Source organism: Taeniopygia guttata, chromosome 6, assembly GCF_048771995.1.
Source record: "Taeniopygia guttata chromosome 6, bTaeGut7.mat, whole genome shotgun sequence".
In the NCBI taxonomy this organism is placed as follows: domain Eukaryota; kingdom Metazoa; phylum Chordata; class Aves; order Passeriformes; family Estrildidae; genus Taeniopygia; species Taeniopygia guttata.
This window is the reverse complement of record NC_133031.1, coordinates 1,813,765-1,836,027: the sequence shown is the minus strand read 5'-3', so window position 1 is coordinate 1,836,027 and position 22,263 is coordinate 1,813,765. Positions and strand designations below refer to the sequence as shown.

At 44.0% G+C, this 22,263-nt stretch overlaps 1 protein-coding gene across 2 annotated transcripts; it reads right to left on the bottom strand.

Moving 5' to 3' along the window:
- Positions 1-5,377: 5,377 nt before the first annotated feature.
- SIRT1 (sirtuin 1) lies at positions 5,378-22,263 on the bottom strand. 2 transcript variants are annotated; one of them, XM_072930788.1, is made up of 9 exons: positions 22,020-22,263; positions 18,413-18,529; positions 17,276-17,517; positions 15,856-16,008; positions 14,587-14,734; positions 12,158-12,237; positions 9,597-9,783; positions 8,313-8,870; positions 5,378-7,427 (listed from the first exon to the last, which is right to left on the bottom strand). In XM_072930788.1, the coding sequence occupies exons 3-9, from the start codon at positions 17,486-17,488 to the stop codon at positions 7,105-7,107; spliced, it is 1,662 nt and encodes a 553-aa protein (XP_072786889.1). In that variant the 5' UTR covers positions 17,489-17,517; positions 18,413-18,529; positions 22,020-22,263; the 3' UTR covers positions 5,378-7,104. The 2 variants fall into 2 exon arrangements, with proteins under 2 accessions (XP_072786889.1, XP_041573028.2); XM_041717094.2 differs by lacking the exon at positions 22,020-22,263 and adding an exon at positions 21,024-21,519.

The window sequence follows — 22,263 nt, the reverse complement described above, 5'->3', positions numbered from 1 at the left end:
TTAGTGCATATCATGCAAATCCAGTGGTATATGTATGTGTTTCATTTCCCTGTGGCATATTCTCTGGTCTTTGCTGTATTGGATTTTTAGTCAATGTCAATATTAACCTGAAGGATGACTAAAGAACCTCATTCTGTAGATGAGGGCTCTGAGGCAGAATCCAAGCCGTAATTCACTTGCCCGTTTTTGGTGCCCAATTTAGGATGCATGAAACATCACAGAGGTCCTTAATTTTTGATGTGTAGTTCTTGCTGACTAAACTGCTGTGGCAGGTGCTTCGTGGTGGCTGCAAAAGTTTCTCCAGCATGAGGCAGACACATTTCTTAGTCTCTTGGAACACGAGTGGATGTGCGTTTGGGAGGAGGGTGGTGGTGCTGGAGTGGTTGGTTTAAGATCACCTTCAGAGCCTGCTGGCAGAGCAGGGCTAGAGCCACTTTCCTCAGCACAGCATTCATCTGGGAATTCCCTGCAGCTCTGGCCTTGGTTTTACTCACTTCTGCAGGAAATGGGGTTGGGTTCTACAGTGCTAAATGCTCCTGATTATCTTACAGGTGTTCACTCTTTGCAAAGAGGCAGCCTGCAGCTGAAACACTTGTCTGTGTAACAAGGTGAAGGACTTCTGTGTGAGCCCAGAACAATGAACAGTCATGGCATCCTTGTGTCAGGCAGTTCAGGGCTTTCTGCAGTGCTCGTGTTGCCCTTAGTTGCCCTGACAGTCAGGGCAGCCCTGGGAAGCAGCTCTGCTGAAGTTGTGCCCAGAGGAGCTGGGCAGCAGGAAGTGCTTTCTCTTGCTTGGATCAAGGATCATTTTCCATACAATATTTGATGCTTTGCAGCATGTAACAAAGGGGGGAAAACCCCATTTTGTGTGTAGCTGAAATAGCTATGATGTTAGTGAAGAAAGCCTAGAGCTTTCCTTTGCCTCAAACTTTCAGTTACTCTGGAAACCTTGGGTACCACTGTTCAAAAGGGTAATGCAAACAACTGGAGAATCACAGTAGTTTGGGCTTCAGTGTGAGCTTTTTACCATAATTAATTTTTAAAGTATTTTTATTTGAGAATTAAATTAACATTTAATAAAGATTCAGAATTCTCACTGGAGGAGATCAGATGCATGTCAGACGTGTCATCATGACTACTGAAGGAGACTTGCTATTGCCAGAGCAGTACAGTCATGGACTGGATTTATTGCGCCTTTCACATTAGTACAGGGATGAAGATTGAATTTGCATGGCAGAGCTATCCAGACTTTTTGAACTACAGGTACAGCAGATGTTTGTCCCTCATTTTCCAGGGCAAAGGTAAGAACACATTGTAGAGCTGTTAAAGCAGTGAGCCCTGCTTAAGCATAATGATTTGTCTCCTTTGGCAGTTTGTGGAAGTTGCTATTAAGGAGGTTGTTACTGATCATAGAGCTTCAAACCATGGTATTCCCTTTAAGAATGTTTATAAACTACTCTGAAGAGGGTTTTAATTCACTGCACTGCTCTCTGCTGCAATAAACTGGATAATAAATGAAGCTTAACGTAATCAAATGTAAATCGCTGTAAAAGAGAGCTCCTTAAAGGCACATGAGGTTCTGCAATTAAGATAAAAGTAGATAAAACCTTTCATTTAATAGTACAGTTTTCAGCACTGGTAGAGAGTTGAACCCCTCAAGAGTGGCTGTGTTGACTTTGTGTGCAACCTCACATGTATCTACTGTGAGGAATTGCCTTACTCAGCTTTTGAAGGGGAGAAGATAGAAGAGGAAAACCAAAATATTTGTTTCCCCTGACAAGTGCTAGGGTTCCATTGCTGACCAAGTGAATATTTCTAACTTGCCAGGTCAGAGTGGGGTTTATGTGCACTAATTATCAGCCTACTGTTTTGGTCCTTCAGTCTACTGTTGGTGTTTGTGTTGGTCAAATCTGGGGCAATGACTTCAAAAACCTTAGCTAGACCTTGAAGGGTGAGGAGCATCTTCTGTCACTTGCTGTCACCAGATAATTACAGCACCTTAGAGCCCCAGAAAATGCCCTTGCCTGCTCTGTGTGCATTATTAATCAATGAAGGAACTCCACCAGCCATCATTTCTGTACTCTTGAGTTCCCTGACCATGTGACCGAGTCCTCAGCCTTTTTTTATTTTCCTGGGGAGGGAAGCCAGTTTGTGCCTATACACATAATTTTTCTCTGTGCCTCTTACACTGATTTCCTTTCTGTGAGAATGCTGAAACGTTGTAACTGCAAACCTTTGCCTGCCCATTCTGCAAGTAGTGTTGAATGAGAAAGATGTGTTATCTTCTAACCACGAGGCAGCTGTGGGGGGAGGGAGCACTGGCAGTAACAGGCACACTGAAATAACCTTATCTACAGCCCTGCTGGTATAAGCAGTCTGAGTTCCTGCATATCCCCTGGATTTGAACATAACTATTGACTTGACAAAATAAGGTATGGCAGATGCCATGAGTGTCATCAGAGCCCCCTTACATTTAGCTAGGACAGCACTTGGCATTATTATTTTTCTCCAGCTAAAGGCACATCAGTTTCAGATTGGGGAAATGAGGTTTGGAAATCTCATTCCACATAGGAAGTACCAAGTTAATAACTTCAGTGTAGTTGGTGTGTACAGTGCTGATGGGGATCTTTATTTCACCAATGCTCCAGGCTGGTCTTACAGCATGAACCTCACCTGAGCAGCAAATGTCTGCAGGTGCTCACTGCTTCCCTCCATGTGCCTCATTACATGAGGAGACAAAAGATGAATGTTACACAAAGACCTCGTTTGAGTACAGTGCAAAGTCAAGGTTCCTTCCCTTTTTCAAGGAAATACAGCAGCGTATCTGGCAGAAGGAACAGAGATGGCAGACTGTAGCTGAACACCAGCTTCCAGTGGGAATTGTACCTGCCGTGTCTTTGGTTTTACCTTTGAAATTTTTCAGTGTAATTTTTTGTGGCCTAATCCTGCACAGAGGCTCTGTGGGTGCTCCTGCTAGCAGCAGTGTTTGAGGACTCTGGGGTGCAGCATCTGAAGGAGTCTGAGGCAAGGTGTCCTGACGAGGTGCTGGTATGACATTAGGAGTAAGCAAAGGGGGAGGGTAATCGAGGTAAGGAAGACCAGCAGTATCTGTAGATGAGGAAGTAGCTGGAATAGTCCTGCAGGCCGAGGTGCAGAGGTCAGGCCCTGCATTGGTTTCTGTTAGTGCTCACAAAGGAATGCTCAGAGTTTCTGGAGCATGAGGGTAGTGATGCTCCTAAGGGAAATTCTCCATAGCATTCAGCATTACTGGGGTGGTCTCTGTGGAGCCCAGTGCTGGGAGCTCCTGGAGCATCCCCTGTAGGCTCCCACCTGCTGGGGGACAGGAGGGTCCCCCTCTGCCAAGGCTTGGCCTTCGGACCAGGGAAAGGGTGGTGAATAATTGTACAGGTTAAAAACCCATGGCTAAACAATTAAATCCCACCAAAAGGTGTTTGTGGTTTGTTTCTAAGGACTTCCAGTTTGTGTTTCTTTGTGGCTTTCAAAATGACTTAATTTGTGGTTGATGCATGTTTGCTTTGTCCTGGGCTGTCCTGGGTGATCATGGTGCAGGAGCTGCTTGCAGGGAGCCTGGGATGCTCCAGGGCACATGGGAGTGGGGTTTGCTGGGAAACAGAGTTTCTCTTGCTCTGAGAGAGTAAAAATAACAGTGCCATGGGCAGAGAGCACTTGGGGTTGTGTCCCTTAAGGAACAGTCCTTTAAAGACCTGTGGTGGTGTACCTGCTTCCACCATCCCCCAGGCAGGGCAGGTGGAGGCTCTGGGTGTGCCTGGCTGGGGTTTCTTGGGCTCTTGTTTTCCCTTGGCACACCATTATTAGGATCATTAATACTGTTATTTTCCTGCTGAGTCCTAACAGTCTGTGTCTTCTTGAAAGTGCCTAGCAAAGAGTAACTCAGGGTACAACTCCATGACTTCTCAAGGATTTACATCTAGATTAGAACCCATTGCTACCTAGACATGGCCAGTTGTTTTTGCCTGAAACTCAGCATTTTGCACTGAGTTTTATTCTTCAGTCACTTTATAGATAAGTCTATTGTGCAAATAAATCCAACTGCTTTTCAATTTGACTGTTCTGGTTCAGTATTTAAGCATTAAGATTATTGGTGAGTGGCACAAATGCTTGTACTTTCCTTTTTTTTCAGGACATCTATTCAATATAAATACTAAGTGCTAAGTTGCTTTCACAGGGTAGTTAGGTAAATTATCAGAAAAGTAAGTTGTCACCGAAGGGGTATCGGGGACAGACAAAGGTGATACAGAGACTCCATCATCAGAAAGCATGAAAAAGCACTTTATTATTAGAAATCCACAGTTCTTATAGAAACAATAGTGGACCTAAGACCTGATTGGCCTTTAGGAATCTTCATACTTATTGGTCAAGAAGGGACCACTCCTTCTTGTAAACATGTTTGACAGAGGCTGCCAGAGGTGCAGAGAAAGAATTAAAACAATTATTATCTCATTCTCTGAGCTTTCTCACAGCTTCTCACCACTTCCCAGAAAAATCCTGGGAGAGCTGTGTCTCTCTCTGTTCAGAGTTTATGTGTTACCACAGTAAGTGTCTCTTTTGGGATTGTACAGATTAGAGCTGGACCTGGACATGCTCTGCCATGCTTCCAGACAAATTTTGTGCAAGGAGCTGAGTACTTTGGAATAACAAAAAGCTGTGATAGCAAATGCTTCCTCATGCTCACCATTTGCCTCTTCACTGTGTTAAATACTCTTGGAAGACAACATCCTTGCTCTGGGGAAGGGGCAGTTTGTGAAATGGAGGAGTAAGAGATGGTTTGGGGTTCCTCTTCTGTTCAAATAATATTATCAAAGACACAAGGAAGAACAAAATACAGAACTTCTTCATCTAAGTATAGAAGAAGGTGCAGCTGTTCTGTTCAAAGGAAAAATGTTTTCAAGTCCTTCATAGTAGTAAGTAATTGATAGGAAGACATCTGTGTGTGTTGAGTCTGTTTTTAATACTGTGGGCCTCAAGCATGTGAGTTCTATCACTTTTTCTTCCAATACAGATCAATTTCTATTTGAGAGGTGGTGGTTCAGAAGAACAGTGGAATCATCCACACAGGAATGTGTTACAGTGGAAAGCTAATTAAACTGGGCCCTGGCCCTTGAGGGCCCCTGGAAACTACCTGGGATGTGCTCAGCACAGCTGCAGCTCCCAGGGAGCCACAGGATAAACCCAGAACAATTCAAGGCAGCTTCACTCAGGCTTTGCCACCTTTGGGATGGTGGAAAAAAAAACATTTAATATGTAATGCCTTCCATTAGCCAGGGAATGCCTTCACTTTATAGGGCATCTTTGGTAAGTTTGTAAGGAATAGCTAGAAATTAATGGAAACCAGAAATCAAATTACAATTTTAATAGACTTTAGAACAGAGTGTACGAGTATAAAACACTGGTTTTGTATTTCAAAAGTTGCAGGAAGATAGCCAGTCATTTTAAACAGTCTTCTACAAAACATATGCCAGTAGATTACATAAAAGACACTATATACAATATAAAAGAGCAGAAACCAATCCTCACTGTAAAAATAATTTAAAACAAAGTATTTCAATTTAAAATATCTCCTATAGCACAAACTAATACACTGTGACATGCAAGTGAAAACTAAACATATTACATTCTTTAATGTAGCCAAATAAGAGCTGTGTTAAATTTGGACAATGAGACAACATGCCAACATTTCCCAATGAATACAGGAGGCTGTTCTTAAATATTTATTAACTGTTGTATTATGTTCAAAGAACAGCCACTATACATCTTCCAAAATGTAATAAATATTAAAGCAAAGTATATGAATCATCTACATTGTTGAGTTCATTTGGGCCAATGCTGAAAAAGTGGTTTATAGAAAAATGCTGTTTCACTGACTACTGCACTGTGCAATTGTACAAAATAGTTCTAAAGGCTTGGAAACAATCTGCACTTGAACATTTGCAACATCCAGTTTTAAGGCAGCCTAGCACTTGAGACGGCAGAGTGGGGGAGAAGCTGCTTTGCTTTTGTGTCCAGGGTGGAGCTGGCAGCTGGGAGGAGGTTTCCCAGCTCAGGAGGAGCTCAGGCCAGCAGGTCCTTGATCTCCGTGGAGCTCCCTGGCAGCACAAACGGAGGCTCCCACCACTGGAGTCAGTCTCTGGCTTGGTGCATCAGTTAGCACAAAGGAGGAGCTTCATTTCTGCGCCTTCTCACACGCTGGGAGGGACACTCTTCTCAACTCTGCTTCCACACTGCAGCCTTGGCAATTCCTCAGATGCTGTTTATAAAGCAAGCTGCTCTAGATGTGACCACTGGATACAGCGTGATCTGACTGGGGGGATCTTTTCTGTTCAGAATGCCGCATTCTAACTGCTAAGGAGCCAACGCCAACAACGCCTCATGTCCACAGGAAGGCATACACAGCAGCCTCAGCATTTGCACAGCACTTCTTGATCCATCGAAAAACCATTGGATTCCTCAAGTGCTGCTGTCTTGTTTCCACCTCGCTATCTGCTAGCAATTAAGTATGTCTCAAACATACAAAGGAACTGTTAAAGCAAAAAAAATTAGCTGCCACAGTAGGTCTTAGAAAATGCCAGTGTTTAATGACAGACTAGGCATGAATGAAAGGTTTAGCAGAAGTGTAAGAAGATTTTAAATAAACCAAAGTGTTACAAAGCAAGAGGTGTGAAAATACCATTCTTTGGTCTAAATTAGCTGTTCCCTTTATATTAGTTAAACATTCCAATGGCTTTTTCAAAACTGTTTAAAAATAATATAAGCTGAAATTTATTAAGCAAAAATATGTATTATATACATGGATGCCTGATCAGACAGATGAACTTAAAAGTGAACATAGTGACAGTTGTTTAGATAGTCCTAGTACCTTAAAAAAAAGATGAGTTAGTGTTGAGTGCGCAGTAATAGATTTTTATTGAAAAAGGTAAAAAACTAAGCATGAAAATCTGTTTTAGTTATTTATAAACACTACATCCGTATGGTTTTGTTGCTCTAAATTCAGACGTAAACATTCATTCTGACATGCCAAAGCTCCTAATGCTGGTGGGAAGTTCCTGTAACCAGTCAGCGATCACTTTACAGCGCGTTGCTCGGATGTTCAGTCCCTGCAGCTTCATTTGTCTCAGCTGATTCCTCAGCTGCCAACTCCTCCTGTTCGGCTCCATCCTCCCCGAATCCAGGCTCCTCTTCCCGCTCGGGAGCATCCTCATCCTCTATGCCATTGTAAAACTCCTCCATCTCACTCTCATCCTCCACATCTAAGCTCTGACTGCGGCAGGAGCCGCTCTCACTGCTGCTGCCACAAGAGCTGGAAGATATGATATCGTCTTCAGAATCTGAGTAGACCTCAGCACCGTGGAAGATATAGCGATTGGGTGGCAAAAACAGATATTGAGTACCTGGAACAGAATTTTAACAGTCAGTCACATGCCAAAGTAAATGACTGATGCAAGATCTTGTGGTTAGAAGGTGCCTGCATAGATCTGTTTTCAACAGTGACTTAACTGACAAATCAGATGACATGAAAATGCATTTTTGCCCATGTGTGTTTATTTATTACAAAGGGCAAAAGAAATGCTTCACTGGAAAGCTCAGTGTTCCTCCTCCCCCTCCCTATGATTCCAGAGAGAATTTATGCTGATTGTTCAGCAGCTGTTTTATGGGAACGCATTCCGAGCTAAACTTCCTCTACCTGTGACAGAATGGGAGCCCCCTGCATGGAGTATCAGACAGAAGTCTGAACCCAGCCTTTCCTTTGGAAAATTGTACTTTAATTCCTGACTCCTTACATCAGTTACAGGGCTGCACACAGGCTTCCTTGGGAACTCTAAACTTCCTTAAAGATGTGCCTCACTCCAGCTGTGAGATTTTTAAGTCCTGTCATTACTTTGTCTTCCAGCTGTACTGCAATACCAAATCATGCTCTCCTGTGACCAGGTTCTGAACACCTCAGGATGAAACTCACTTTTCTGAAAATGCATTTGAAAATGTTACGAAGGGATTTATTTTTTGATACCTACCTTCAGCCTTCTAAACTTTGATCTTTTAGGTGAGGATGTAATCACTGATTTTAAAACCTATTATGAAATACAAAAAATATTTCCTACTGGCTTCTCCAAAATAAATAAATGGTTCAGTGAGTTATGTAGACACTTGTCTGAACAAAAATAGCCAACAAAATCTACCGACTGCCTCGAGAGTAACTTATTTATCACTTTAAGGTAAGTCTAGCATAAATGTATCAACTAAAAGGAAGCAAAATACTGAAAAGCATTAACACTTACCATCCAGCCTTTTGCTAATCTGTTCTTTTGCAGATCTGTTTACCCAACACTTCTTCAATATTTCACTCTTTTCTTTATTTTCTCCATCATTAGATCCATTTTCCTTCATTGTTTCAGAGTTCATTAGCTCACTAGCAGGATTTTCAGGGTTTTCTGATGACACCTGTGTGTCCTGAAGCGTCTCCTCTGAGCAGGTCCCTTTAGTTTCTGGGGCAGGCTGACAGTTTTCTACCTTACATTCCGGTGGATGTTCTGACGCCCCCGCAGAATTGGCCGGGCTCATCCTTTCTGGTGAACTGGAGCCTTCTGAAATGTTCAGAGGGGTTGGTGGGAGCTCAGCTGAGAGCGCTTCGAGCTCCTTGTGCGGCCGTGGAGGCTTTTCTGTGATTTCCGAAAGTTTTACCGAGTTGTAGCAAAGTTTTGTGTATTCACTACCCAACCTCTGACACAATTCATTAATAATGACATCACAGTCTCCAAGAAGCTCCACGTCGAAGTGTAGATGAGGCAAAGGTTCCCTATTAATTAAGATCTGAGGCACTTCATGGGGGATGGAACCTATAGATGGAAAAGAAAATTCAAACGTAGTCACTTGGATTTACTTCCAGCAGGGACCTGCTGAGAAAGCTCAGGCTTCTCTTCATGCCTTCACTTGCAACAAGACAAAACCAGCCAGGTCAGGCAGAAGGCAAGCCAGTCCCAAATTTAACAATGGCGGTTTCACCTGCTGTGCCTACTGTAGCCTGGTTAGATGGGTTTTTTCCCCCCATTTTTTCCAGTTAAAAGCATTCCTCAATCACTGAGAAACATATGCACAGAAATACTGGCTACAGTAATATTAAAAGTACAGTAGTATTAAAAAGATTTAAATTAGTACTGTAATATCTTCAAATTATGTTGATTTTGTGCATTTGTTTTAGGCACTTCAGTGCACGTGAGGAATATACTGCTGTTGAGATGCTTCCTTTCTAAAGCCTTCAAACCTTCTAAAGCAAGCACAGAGAGAAATGGATCTTAAAGTCATTCAGGTTTAAGAGAATAGTTTTTCAGATAATCATTTAATTATCTTGAGATCTACCTGGAAGGTAGAAAAAGCACTTAGAATTTGTTACTTTCTCAATTTTGCATTTGAGCTTTACATAGGCAAGCAGCTTTCATCTTACAAAATGTGCTGCTCACTAAATTGAGCCAAAGGTGTTTCTAATAGCCTGGAGTTTCTTAACTGAGAATTCCACTTCTCATGCAAATTTTTAAAAGAAAGTATTACCAGAGATAGTCACTTACTTGGGATCAATGCTACTGGTCTTACTTTGAGTGAAGACCCAATGACAATGAGGAGATCCACTTCATTTTTGTCATACTTCATGGCACGGTGGAACTGCTCAGGCAGGTTCTCCCCGAAGAACACGATGTCTGGCTTCATGATGGCCAGCGGCTCCTCGGGGGGGCAGCAGGGACAGCGGGGCACCACCTGCACACAACAGCCCTGTTACAGCCCTGCAGGGCTGGCCTCTGAGAAACTCACACTTCCATGTCTCACAGGCACTTATTTTGGCACAGACAGGGAAGTTGCAGTGATATTTCCTCATTTCATTGTTCTGTGGGTGTACAGGCAACTACACTTTTCACTGCTGCCTGCAGCAACCGCTCAGGGAAATAAAGCTACAGCAGGAATAAAGAGGGAGAGACCAGGCAGGTCTATACCACAAGCCAAAGTCCAGCAGTTGTGCTCAACACCAACTGAACACACCTCCATTTGACAGGAACAGATTTTTCATAGTTTAATCAGAACAAAAACTGAGATTTTGCTGTCAGGTTCCAGTTGAGGATCTGATACAAATGCTGTTCTAATCCAAGAGTCTTTTGTAGAGCTTTACCTGCAGTTTCTCCTCTCCTCCAAAAGGTTACCTGTGTTATGCTCACAAAGCTGCAGGGCAGGCAACTGGCTAAGAGCATCAGGACAAAAATAGAGGCCAGAACTTGCTAGGTCTCCATTTTAAACTCTTCTAATTCCTCCAGAAACAGAGGAGAATCTGCTTCGCTAACCAAAGTGGTCACTAGTTGGGTTTGTGGAGAAGTAGATTCCCTTTTCTCCTGAGCCAGGGAGTTTTCTGATCTTTGGGATTTCTTTCAACTCTTTTCTACTCAAAAGACTTTTTAAGAGCGAATAAAAGCAAGAAGGTGAGTGATCCACAGACAATACTGAGAAATTTCCTTACAACAGTTCAAGTCTTTTCAGCTGTAGTGTTAAAATATAAAACTTCACAATAAATCCAAGGAGCTGCAATCATATAGAAACCATCACAAGCTACAAATTAGAGCTATAAAGATGTAAAGATATGTATATTACCCATTGGAATAGAAAAATACCTGAAAACTGACATTTCAATGCATAACAAGTCCCTGCTATACAGACAACAGCTGCAGAAAAAATAATATAGCACGTTGAAAGTTTAAATGAAAGAATTAATTTTATGGATGCCTGCAGTGGGACAGAGACAATACTCTCCAAATTAGAAAATATGACAAGTAGAAGGCCTTCTTCTAGTGTCAGATAATCTTTCCCAAAAATTAAAGTGTTTGAGCAAAGAAAAACCTTTCGGGATGGATGCCTTGTGGGATAAGAAGCAATTTGGCACAAGAGCTGGGAACTGATGTGGTGGAAACCTTCACCCTGCACCGAAGCAAGAAAGCACCTAATAATCCCACAGTCATGGGAAACCAACTAAAGGATTCCCCAAAAAGGAGCAGGTGGCTAGAGTGAGTTTTGAACTTTTCCCTCAAATCTTTATATATTAGAAAGAGAAAATCTAACTTCAGTCAGGTGGCTCTGGAGGTAAAGGAGCAAAAAATATCTTTAGGATGTTCTTAAAAATAATATTCTTAATAGCAGAGTAAACCAAATTTCATATTCATTAATTCAGTGTTACAAGGCTTCAGTCTTATGAGATTCACATTTCTTAAAGCTTTAACTCAAACATCTCTTCTGAAAGGCTTTCACTGAATTCCATTTCAAATGTAATGCCTGAAGGATTTACATCCCTTCCATGTTTCTCATCTGTGCACTCTGTTGCAACTGTGGACTCTGAGGCATTTATCAAAAAACCACTGAGCCTACAGAAGGAGTCCCCTTTCATTTGCATAATCAAGACCTTTTTTTGATGACAGAATCATCACCTCTGTTCCTTCAAGAGAAGGGGGAGAGAAGCAAATGCAGAGAGGGTCTCCAAGTCAAACGTTCATCTGCTCTGACAGAGCAGAACCAGCTCCTGCCTTGGTCCTGGGTCACTTCACCCAGAAATGGGGAGTTTGGAACATGGAATAGTTCAGGAGTCCTAGGAACACCAACATGCCATTTGATCCTTGCTCTAGCCTGCTCTGTGATTAGCAATTTCTCCATGGATCAGCTGCATTTGAAACACATTTTTAAGACAGGCAAATGCTCAAAGAGCAGCCAATGTTATAAAAGGCTAAGAATGCTTTCTCAGTGTGACTCTAAATTCAGATCAACACAAACCAGGTATAAATCCAACTTTGTGCTTACCATTTAACCTCTTAATTTTTATCAGAGGACCTATTAAAAATGGTTTTGTTAGTGTTAAGGTTTTGTTCTAATTTTTGCCATTACCTAATTTTGGAGTACGGTATTTGAATATACTTTTAAATACCAGAGGAAATACTAAAATACAGAGAGGCACTTTTATTAAATACATACAGAGATATAGAGACTTTTAAAAGCAGATCTTGTAAGCAATCCCAGGATGGTGGTTCAGGGTTTGGTTTGGGGTGTTTTTGAGAGAATTACTTATTAGAAAGCTGAAAGTGAGTTAAAGTAAATTTTTTACCTGATTGAAAATATCTCCTCGAACAACTTCACAATCAACTTTGTATTTACAGATCAGGCAGGAAGCTGTTGCAAAGGAACCTGAAGGGAAAAAACCCGTATGGTAGCATCAGGATTTGAAGTAATTCAGATTTGGTCTTATACCCAAGCTGTTTTGACAAATAGGCTGTTATGTTGCAGTGCTACAGAAATCAAGCCATTAAAAAAGGTAATGTAAAATTAAGAAGAGATCCTTGTAATACTAGAAGTTACTGTTCTTCTAGGTGTTAGTGAGCAGAAATCTTGTTTTAGGAGTAGTCATATACCACATGCACGTCAGCACAAACGATGCTGTGTCCTCTCACATCTCAGATCCCTGACCTGTGCAAGCACAGACAAGGAGCAGAGAACAGAACCTGCCCTTCTTGTTCATAGCAGTGGTGCTGCAAACAGCATCAGCAGCACAGCAACCCACAGTAGCACAAGATAACTAAGAAAATGCATTAATAAAGACAATATTCTTTCAGGGTATTGTATCTGGGTAAGACAAAGAGTGAAAGCACAGAAAAACCTGGAGCATATAATTTATGAGCAGCTGGCAACTCAGCTCTGCTGATCACTGCAGGCCTGAAAACTTCTGAAAAAGTAGAACACAGCTTCTGAAACCTTGCTCAGCACTGCAGCTCCCCCAGTGTGAGGGATTCCAAGGACTATGGGAGGTATGACAGTTATTTGCTCACTTTAATTAGCTGATAGTAATAATTCAGAGCTTCATACAGGCTCATGTCTATCAGGCTTGCAGACCCAACTCAGAGGCATCTGCTGCTGCTTCTCTGCAACTCCATCATGTGAGTTATTTTTCACCAGCAGAAGTTTGGTGCCCATGCCATTCCCAGCCAGCAAGCCACACCCTCTGCTCACTCAGCTCCAGGAAGGAATGCAATCTAATTCCAGATGCATTGGTTGAATGCAAGAGCCATTTTAAATACAGCAGAATGCATCTCAGACACCACAGTTTTCACAGGAGGAACTGTACTGTAGGTTTGCAGTGACAGATGGGTCTGAAGGTTCACATAAGAACTCCCCAAATCACTGCAAGGTTCTGTGTTAACTGCTCATGATTAACTTACCATTGCCCCAGCCACAGGAAAAAGTAGAATAAATACAGCAGTGTATTTAGAGCTTTGGTTTCTCTTCAGCCATCATCATTAGGAAACAACCATTTGTTAAAAAGCAGCAGCTGTAGGTCAGATAAAGCTTGATGGGCTCAAAAGAACCTTTGCTAATTTGCAATGGCCTCAAAATCTCCAGCTGCACATGCTTTTAAAGAATCTGTTTCGTTCAGCATCACCTTTTACGGGACATACACTAAAGATTGTGATCTCATCCCTGCAGTGTGCAACTGGAAAAATGGGGAGCTTGAGTACAGCAGTGATGTGCAAAAACCCAGCCACATAAGAGGTTTGTGACAAATGCCTCAGATGAAATGCCAACCAAAAGAAAACGTGTGGCACACTAAGCACAGAAACCAGCACTGGGGCTGGGGAGCTGACTGGCAGATGCTGCTGTATGCTGCTTGGGCCCCACTAAGAGCACTGTGCTTGCTCTGCCTGGAGAATGAAAATTGGAAACGGATCTGGCACTGTGCTAAGCTTTGTAGGTATGGAAACCACATGAGTTTGGCCCCTGGCAAAGGTGCAATTAGTTGGATGGAACTTACAAACATGCCAGTGCTGCTTTTAGATGATCTATGTGTCTGAGGTTTACTAAATGATCCAAACATGCATTTAAGAACTAATTTTCTGAATTCTTCTGAAAACTAATCCTTGGACTTTCAGTTTGACATATACAAGTCCTTGGAAATGGAAAGCATATCAAGCAATTAAAGCAATTCCACTTAATTAGGCCTCATAATTACAGAATCTGTATGACACTGAAGGTGCAACAAGATGATCTTCAGTTCAACTGAACTGGTGATTGATCCTCAATGTTTTATACCTGAGGTGGAGTTACTGAGGTGTCAGGATATTTTAGGATTTCAGTGTAATATGACATAAAGAGTCAGATAACACCAAGACTCCCATTCCGTTATGGGCAGTGAGAGGGACCCATGGCAAGACTGGTTTCCATGCTATGTTGTCACACAGATCAAGAAGCACCAAAAGCATTTTAGAAATTACAGTCTAAGCTCGTGCCAACAGGGTGTGGATCTTCACTGATACACAGACCCTTTATCAAGCTCAATTCCTGAAAGGAGTTATTTCTACTTGAAACCCTTCTGATTTAAATGTAAGCTGTCTAAAACAAAATTTCACCATTTAAAAATCAGAGTGTTTGTTGGCGAGAGACAAGAATTCAAGGAAAGAAAGTTTCATTCCAACAGCGATTACCTTGTCACATGCACCAGTAAGAATTCCCACAGGGAAAATAAGTGAAACTAGACCCACTAACCATGACACTGTATTATCCTTTGGATTCCTGCAACCTGTTCCAGTGTGTCTATGTTCTGAGTATAGTTGCGGAGGAGTTTTCCTTCTTTATCCATCAAAGCGATGAACCTGTGACAGAGAGATGGCTGGAACTGTCCCGGGTAGATTTCCTAGGGAATTCAGAAGCACATTAGACAGAGTTTTCCCCTGAGCTGGGCACTGTCCCCAGCACCCCAGAGCCCCTTACCCTGGGGTCCCTCCCTGTGCCCTTTGCCACTGCCCTGGCATCCAGCTCCTTTTCCCACTGCTCAGCTCCTCAGCGTGCAGGAGGAACTGCTCTGTGCAAGCTGGGGTTTGGGTTTTACACAGCATAAAAGCCATGTTTAGATCTTTTTCTGGCTTTGAGAATTATGAAATAGGAAATCTTTCTGTCCTTTGTTAAGTGTCAAGTGACCTCAAGATTTGTTACTAGAAACACGTATTCTGATGAACAGAAAAGGAGGGGGAGGAGTGGAAAAGTAAAAAGTATCAGCTAAATTAGATTTGGACTTTTCTGGTAAAACCTGTGTGTAGACAGGCTTCAAGTAAGCTGATTTTTTTGCTTGCAGTGGTATTTTTTGGTAAAACCTGTGTGTAGACAGGCTTCAAATAAGTTGATTTTTTTGCTTGCTGTGGTGTTTTTTGGTTTGGGGTGGGTTTTTGTTTGTGGGGGTGGTGGTTTTTTAATATTAAAACCCAAAGGAACAGAGTATACTAATGAACATCAAAATTTGTTAGTATCTGGATAGGAAGCTTTCAGAGAAAGCTGAGCAGAAAAAGAATGCATTGGGTTTTCTTTTCCAATCTTTGTAACAGGACAGACCAGTAGTATGAATTGTGAGCAAATGGAAGAAAGAATGAGCACAACCAATGGTGATTGATTTTCACAAGTCCTTACTGGTCCTGTAGAAATTCTTGTATCTTGGGTTTGAGTTTTTTTTTTGGTTCCAAGGAAATTGAAGACTAAATGCAATTGGAGTTTGGGGTTTTTTTTTGTTTCTCCATATGTCTACAGTTTCTACAATTCCTTCTTGTCTAAGAGACATAATTGCTGCTTTTGATACTGTTTAATATCACTGAGAGTTTTTCAACCATCTGAAATTGTTGTTTATATCATCAACTTACAGGAACAGTAAAATAAACTTTAAAAAGAGAATGTTGCTGAACAGTTTCTAGTTTTTATCTGAGTTATGCATTTTAATATTGTCATCTGTCTTTACTGACCAAGACAAGAACTGTTGGAAAAGCATACCTTTGCAAACTTAAAAAATGGCCTGGGATCCTTTCTGAAATATTCTATATCAAACATTGCTTGAGGATCTGGAAGGTCTGGGAAGTCCACAGCAAGGCGTGCATAGATGCCATCTCTGGATCTAAAGTCAGGTATTCCACAAGACACTGACACCTGAAATATATTTTTGCAATCTGAAATAAGTGAAACTACATATTGGACTATAAAGTGTTGCTCTGGGAAACCACATTTCTGTATGCCTAGTGCTCAGAAACATTAAGAACAACCAAACCAGTCTGGGTTCTCTGTATTGATTTTTCTTTTCCTTTTTTTTTTTTTTTTTGGTCCCATATAACAATTCCCAAATCAAAACCAGGAGAAACAGCACAGAAACAAAATTTGAGAGTGGACAAAATCCCTTTAGTACAGTCTGCACAGGTAGTAACAGGATACCAGAACTTGCTTTTACCACTGGAAGTTTTGTAAGATGTGAACAAAAATTTAGAGCATTATTTCATTAAATTTAATTATTAATTGTTCACTGATCTACCAACTCAGGTTTAGATATGCTGGTTGATATTTAAACTTTTTTTTATATACTATCACACTAACAGAATAGTCTTGCTTTTAAAAATATATTCTTACTTCTGAAGAATAAACCGCTTTTGATAAAAGTTGTTTATCAATAAACATTGCTTATCAAAGCATTGTAGTAGTCAATAAGGACTGAAATCATTGTCTCAGACTACCCCAAAATAGCATGGGAAGAGGAGCAGGTGTATGCAAGTAGGGAAAGAGCAAGACTGGGAGTAGCAGTGCTCTTCTAAAAGCTGATTTGAATTACTCATCTGATCTGGATCATATCACACCATCTGTGTGTGAACAACAGAAGCAAGAAAAGATCTGGTGCACAGGTACAGAGCTGCACATGTGCTGCAGTTCAGAAATGTTCTTTAGTCAAACAGTGAGTAGCTTTATCAGCACCACAGAGCACCACGTGCTGAAAGTAACATGCAGTCTGCTGAAATCCGATCAAACTGTTCTTATGATCCTCCTCCCCCCAGCTCTTTTCAAATCCTCTTCTTCCAGTCCCTCAAACTCCATCTGGGATTTTAAGAGATCCACTGAGATTCTGTTTTGAAACAAAAGACTAGGATAGAAGAAGTTCTGGACAGATAATGTGTTCTTATTCCAAAACTGTTTTGCATGGGAGCAGCTATTTACAAGTTTCTGTGTCTAACAATATTTGGTTCTGAGAAGAAAGATGTGTAATTTCTAATGGAAGCTGCAGTCCTTGCAGTGGACTGGACTCTTCCCCCCACAGCTGCTGCCAGATTTACTGCAGGGTTTGCTACCTCTTGTTCCCATCCCTGCAAGCTGTACTGAAGTACTGAACCAACCTGGCTCCACATTTTCACACAGTCGTTGCAGCAATACCTACCCCAGCTCCAGTCAAGACCATGATCTTCTTGCACTCCTGCAAAAGTTTCACAGCATCATCAATGGTGTTGATATCTTTCCTCTTCTTCCTTTTTGGTGGCTCTGAAAGGATGTTTATCACGATTTGCCACAGAGTCATGTCATCCAGTTCAGGTGGGGGGATCGTTTCTGGCAGCAGGTCCTTCAGAATCGTCCGTGGGTCTGTACCTAACATGAGATGCTGCTGAACAAAAGTGTAGGGACCTAAGAAAATTTAAAAATACAGATATTTAAAACAGAGTCAGGTACTGCAGATGATCATGGTTACTGTTCCATTTATTAATCCTTACTAGTACAGTTTCATTAATCCAATTTAATGCTCAATTACTGCATCAAACCCCCTGTATTTTGGTCTAAAAGTGAGAGCTGGGCATTTTATTTATATATCATTATTTTATGTTAACCCATGAAGGATTTCATAGAAAGTCGGTCAAGTGAAAATCCCAGTTCACAGCAAAGTTAACCTCTTGTAGAGGTGCAACAGGATTTTCACAATGTGCCTCCATCTGCACTTTCCCAACATTTAGTATTTAGAGGAATAAGCTGACAACAAACAAACAACAAACATACATATATTTTCCAGTGATATTATAAACCATCACTCTAAACAGACACATAGAGACCAGAAATCCATGATTTTTGTTGTTTTTTGGTCATTTAACACAAATTATTTCAGACATTACCTCCTCAAGCCATTAAATCAATATTTCCAGAAACACTTGAGATGAGGGCTCACTGTCCTAAAATCATACAGGGATCATCTTCTTGTCCCTTAAAGAATTAATACTAAGTAGGCAAGCTATGGAAATATGCTATAAATTAGTCTAATTTAGTGAACCTGTGTGTATGCTTTTCATAGGAATTGTGGCAGGATTTCTATTAAAGAAAAAAATAAGACATTGAAAATTTTAATCAAAATACAGCAAGTTTCAAGGTTCATTTTTAAACTCCTTAAATAACATACAGAATACAGTCAACACCTCTAAGCTGTTCAGAGGCACTAAGTGCCAATATTTTTGCAACAGGAAAAATAACTTGAACACTGGGGAGTGATTGTTCAAAGGCAAAGAGCATCCAAGATCATGCTCCAGGCTTCTACCTATACGTGGCCTTGGGGTCCAGTCACTGGAACTTGCATGTGAGGCTCTGTCTTCCTCATCACTGTCACAGGAGTGAAAGCCATTGGCTATGATTTCATCGCTGAGGAGGAAGTTATCTGCAAGACAGCATGAGCACGGGATTACACTCCAGCCCAAGGGCACAGTGCATCTTCAAACAGATCACAAAAACACAAATCACACACTCAGTCAGAAGCTTTGTCACTCAGGCACAGAAAATGTCTGTTTCTCTTCACATTTAGAGATAGACTTCCAAGATGTTGGTAGATTTACTGCAGGGTTTGCACCTCAGTGCTGGGCTTCAGGGGGACTGGATGCTGACCTTGGTGAAATCTCGTTCTCTAAAGTGTTGGGCATTATTGATATTTCACCATAGAAAAAATCCAAATGTTTTAAAAGTATAACTGAAAACACCTTTCCCTTACAATTCCCACTGCATTCAGTTCATTCAAAAACTGGGTAAAATGAAAACATGTCACCATTGCAGACAGATCTTTGACTAGGTTTTAAGAGCATTTAACAACATTTTGAAAGAAACCCACAAATGCACATTTGCTACAACAAATTCACAGGATTTGGTGAGGGTGTTACCTTGCAGCTCAGCTGTATTGCTGACCACATACACAATTTATGATATTTCAGTTGTGACACAGAACATGCTCCCCTGTACCACCCTCACCAAGTTTCTCTCGTCCATTTGGCCCTGCAGCTGGGCCTGGCTCAGAGTGCCAGAGTCACCTCGGCTCAGCCCGTGGCCTCAAGCCAGAGTAACTCAATCTAACTCCATCTCAGACCTCGATGAGCGAGCCCAGGGCAGCACAAGGCACTTGTGTTACTGAGCTCACATTGAAGGGGAAATCTAAAGTCCAGCCTGAGCAGCTCATTAGAACGTAGACTACTCAACAACCTTTTTTACTGGCTTCGTTAGAAATAGCCTCAGCACCTGTAGCTTCATTGGTTGAAAATCTAAGATATTAACAAAGAACAAATTTCAGTCGTGCTCTGTAAAGCAAAGAGTCACTGGCGTAGTTCTCATTCTCATCTGAAGAACTGAAGAACCTCCTGCACTGTTTTAGCTGTTATTCCACTTGATTCTCAAATAAAGAACACCACAAGACACCATCATTTTTTATTCAGAGGTTGTGTTGTCCTTCTCCTTGTTAGCATAAATTTTTGATTTGACTTTATTTTTGATTAGAAAAGAAAGATCAATGACGGAAATTTGTTGTTGGTCCTTGCTATCTTGTTCTTCTGAGGCCACAGGTGCTGATGGACATTACTATTTCCTATTAATCTATTTATTTACAGCATTTCAGTTCCATCATGTTATGCATGAAGTCATTGAACATTGAGAATTTTGGAGAAGGAAAAAGTGCATTAGTACACATCAGTAACCGCGAGGTGCAAGTTTAACTTGAGCGACCTTTATGGCTTCTGTATCAAGAAGCAAAGCTTACATTGTGAAAGGCTCCTCACACGCAGGCCACAGGGCCTGGGATTCAGGAAACAGTGACAGATACAAGAAGGATAAAGCAACAGTTTAAACTGTAACACTCCCTGAGTATTCCTCAAAGGACCAGAGGGGATAATGCAGGCCAGAACTAAGCCAGCCACAGCAAAACACACCTGAGGCTCAGAGGGACCTGAGCAAAAGCTTTGTGTAAGGCACTGGTAACAGATCATTGGCTTGGCTGTCAGCTGTTCTAGTGGAGTTTTTAAATACTGAAGCTGTTCCAGGTTTGCTCTATACCTGTTCCTTTTGGACTGCTTTTGCACAGACATTTACTACAGAGTTGAAGTACCTTTAACGGCATTCCAGGATAAAATGTAAAGACTATACTGGCAGAATGCAGCGTCTGATACATTTTAATAAGTCTCTCCAAAGCACTGCTTTAAAAACAAAAAAAAAATAGCCAAAATTAACAACTCAAACAAAACAGAACTCAAACCTGATCAGTGTGCACTGTGAGGTACTTTCACAGTGATGCTGCCTACCAGTACACTTCAAATATCTGAAAGAAACTTTTTAGAAAAAAAGAGGATACTGCGCCCCATATCCTCTGAGATCTAGCTTCGTTTTGTGCAGCAGTCACTGAAACCTTAGCCAAGACTGTCACTTGCAGTTCTTTAAAGAACTAGTCAAGACTACTGCTGCTGAGCCTATGTACAAGTTTCTAAGGATCAGAAATAAAATAATTAACACGGCAGAGATTGCAAAAAGGAAACCGGCCTTATATTTGTTCATTTTGAATAACTTGTTGCCAGCACCACAGCAGAATGAATGTTCTCAGGGCTGAGAGCCAAGCCGCTGTCCCCGTGCGGCACAAGGCGCGGAGGCCGTGCCGGGGCCGGCCCGGAGCTGCCCTGGCCGGCGGGGCCGGGGCGCAGCGCTCCGCTGCTCGCTCCGTGCGCGGGGCTGGGGCGCAGCGCTCCGCCGCTCGCTCCGAGTGCGGGGCCGGGGCGCAGCGCCCGCACTCGCCGCGGCCGGGCCGGTGACACGGCGCCCCCGCGACACGCGGGGCCGGCCCTGTGCGGGGAGGAGGGAGCCGCGGAGGAGGGGAGGGAGGGGAGAAGGGAGGGGTCGGTCCTCACCGGGATGCGGGGCCGGCACCGCGGCCGCCCCGTTCGAACACTGCGCCCGCCCGCAGCCCGGGGCCGCCTCCGCCGCGTCTTCGCCGGGCGCCGCCTCCGCGCCCTCCCCCTGGTCCCGCCGCGGAGGCGGCTCCGCCCGGGGCAGGCCCCGCAGCCCGGCCCCGCCGTCCGCGCTGCTCCGCGCCGCCGCCGCCTCGCCGCCGTCCTCCCGCTCCGCCCGGCCGCCATCGAACGCCGCAGCCGCGGCCGCCGTCTCCTCCCCCGGCGGCTCCGCGGGCGCGGCGGCGAGGGGCGCGGGCGGCGGGGCCGCGGCGCGGTCGGGGCGCGGAGCGGGCGCGGCGCTGCCCGATCCGCGGCGGTGCCGCTTGGCCGCGGGCTCGGCGCCGTCGCTGCCGGGGCCGGCGGGGCCGCGCGGGCGGAGCGGCGCAGCGTCCCCGTCCGCCATCTTGGCGCCGCCGCCCCCCTCGCGCCCGGCCCCCCCCGCCCGCCGCGGGCAGCGCCGCCGCACGTGACCGCAGCACGTGACCGAGCAACAACAAACCGGGGCACGTGACCGGGGGCGCTGCCGGCGTCACGTGGCGCTCGTGCCGCCTCGCGCCCCCTCACAAGGGCGGGCCCGCCCCGGCGGCGCGAGCGGCCCCGAGCCCTCATGTCCCTTCCTTCCCCGAGCCCTCATGTCCCTTCCCGCCCCTTCCCCGAGCCCTCCTGTCCCTTCCTTCCCCGAGCCCTCCTGTCCCTTCCTTCCCCGAGCCCTCACGTCCCGTCCCCGAGCCCTCACGTCCCATCCCCGAGCCCTCATGTCCCTTCCCCGAGCCTTTCCCGCCCCTTCCCCGAGCCCTCATGTCCCTTCCCCGAGCCCTCATGTCCCTTCCCCGAGCGCTCCCCCGAGCCCTCCTGTCCCGTCCCGGCCCCGAGCTCTCCTTTCCCTTCCCGTCCCGGCCCCGAGTCCTCCTGTTCCTCCTTTCCCTTCCCGCCCCGGCCCTGTGCCGCTCGCACCTGCCGCTGCCGAGCCGTGCCCGCCCGCGGTCCCTCTGCGCTCCCCGGCCGGCGGCTCCCGGCCCGTGGCGGCTCCGCCGTTCGCCCTCCCCGTGAGGAGACCTCAGGGCTCGCTCTCCCTCAGGGTACCGGGCAGCTTGTGCCCTTCCCGGGCGTGAGCTCGGCGCTGCAGGGCGCTTTGCTGGGCGGTGCGGCACCTGGCCGGGGGAACCCGCCCGCCGGGGCTGCCCCGAGCTCGTTCCCA

What these genes read in the sequence shown, in the direction of transcription:
- SIRT1 (XM_041717094.2), bottom strand. Translation starts at nt 21,468, where the DNA reads ATGGCGGACGGGGACGCTGCGCCGCTCCGCCCGCGCGGCCCCGCCGGC. An exon ending in GGTGCCGGCCCCGCATCCCG is followed by an intron (nt 18,530 to 21,023) that starts GTGAGGACCGAC and finishes GCTGTCTTGCAG; the next exon opens with ATAACTTCCTCCTCAGCGAT. An exon ending in TGGTCTTGACTGGAGCTGGG is followed by an intron (nt 16,009 to 17,275) that starts GTAGGTATTGCT and finishes AATATATTTCAG; the next exon opens with GTGTCAGTGTCTTGTGGAAT.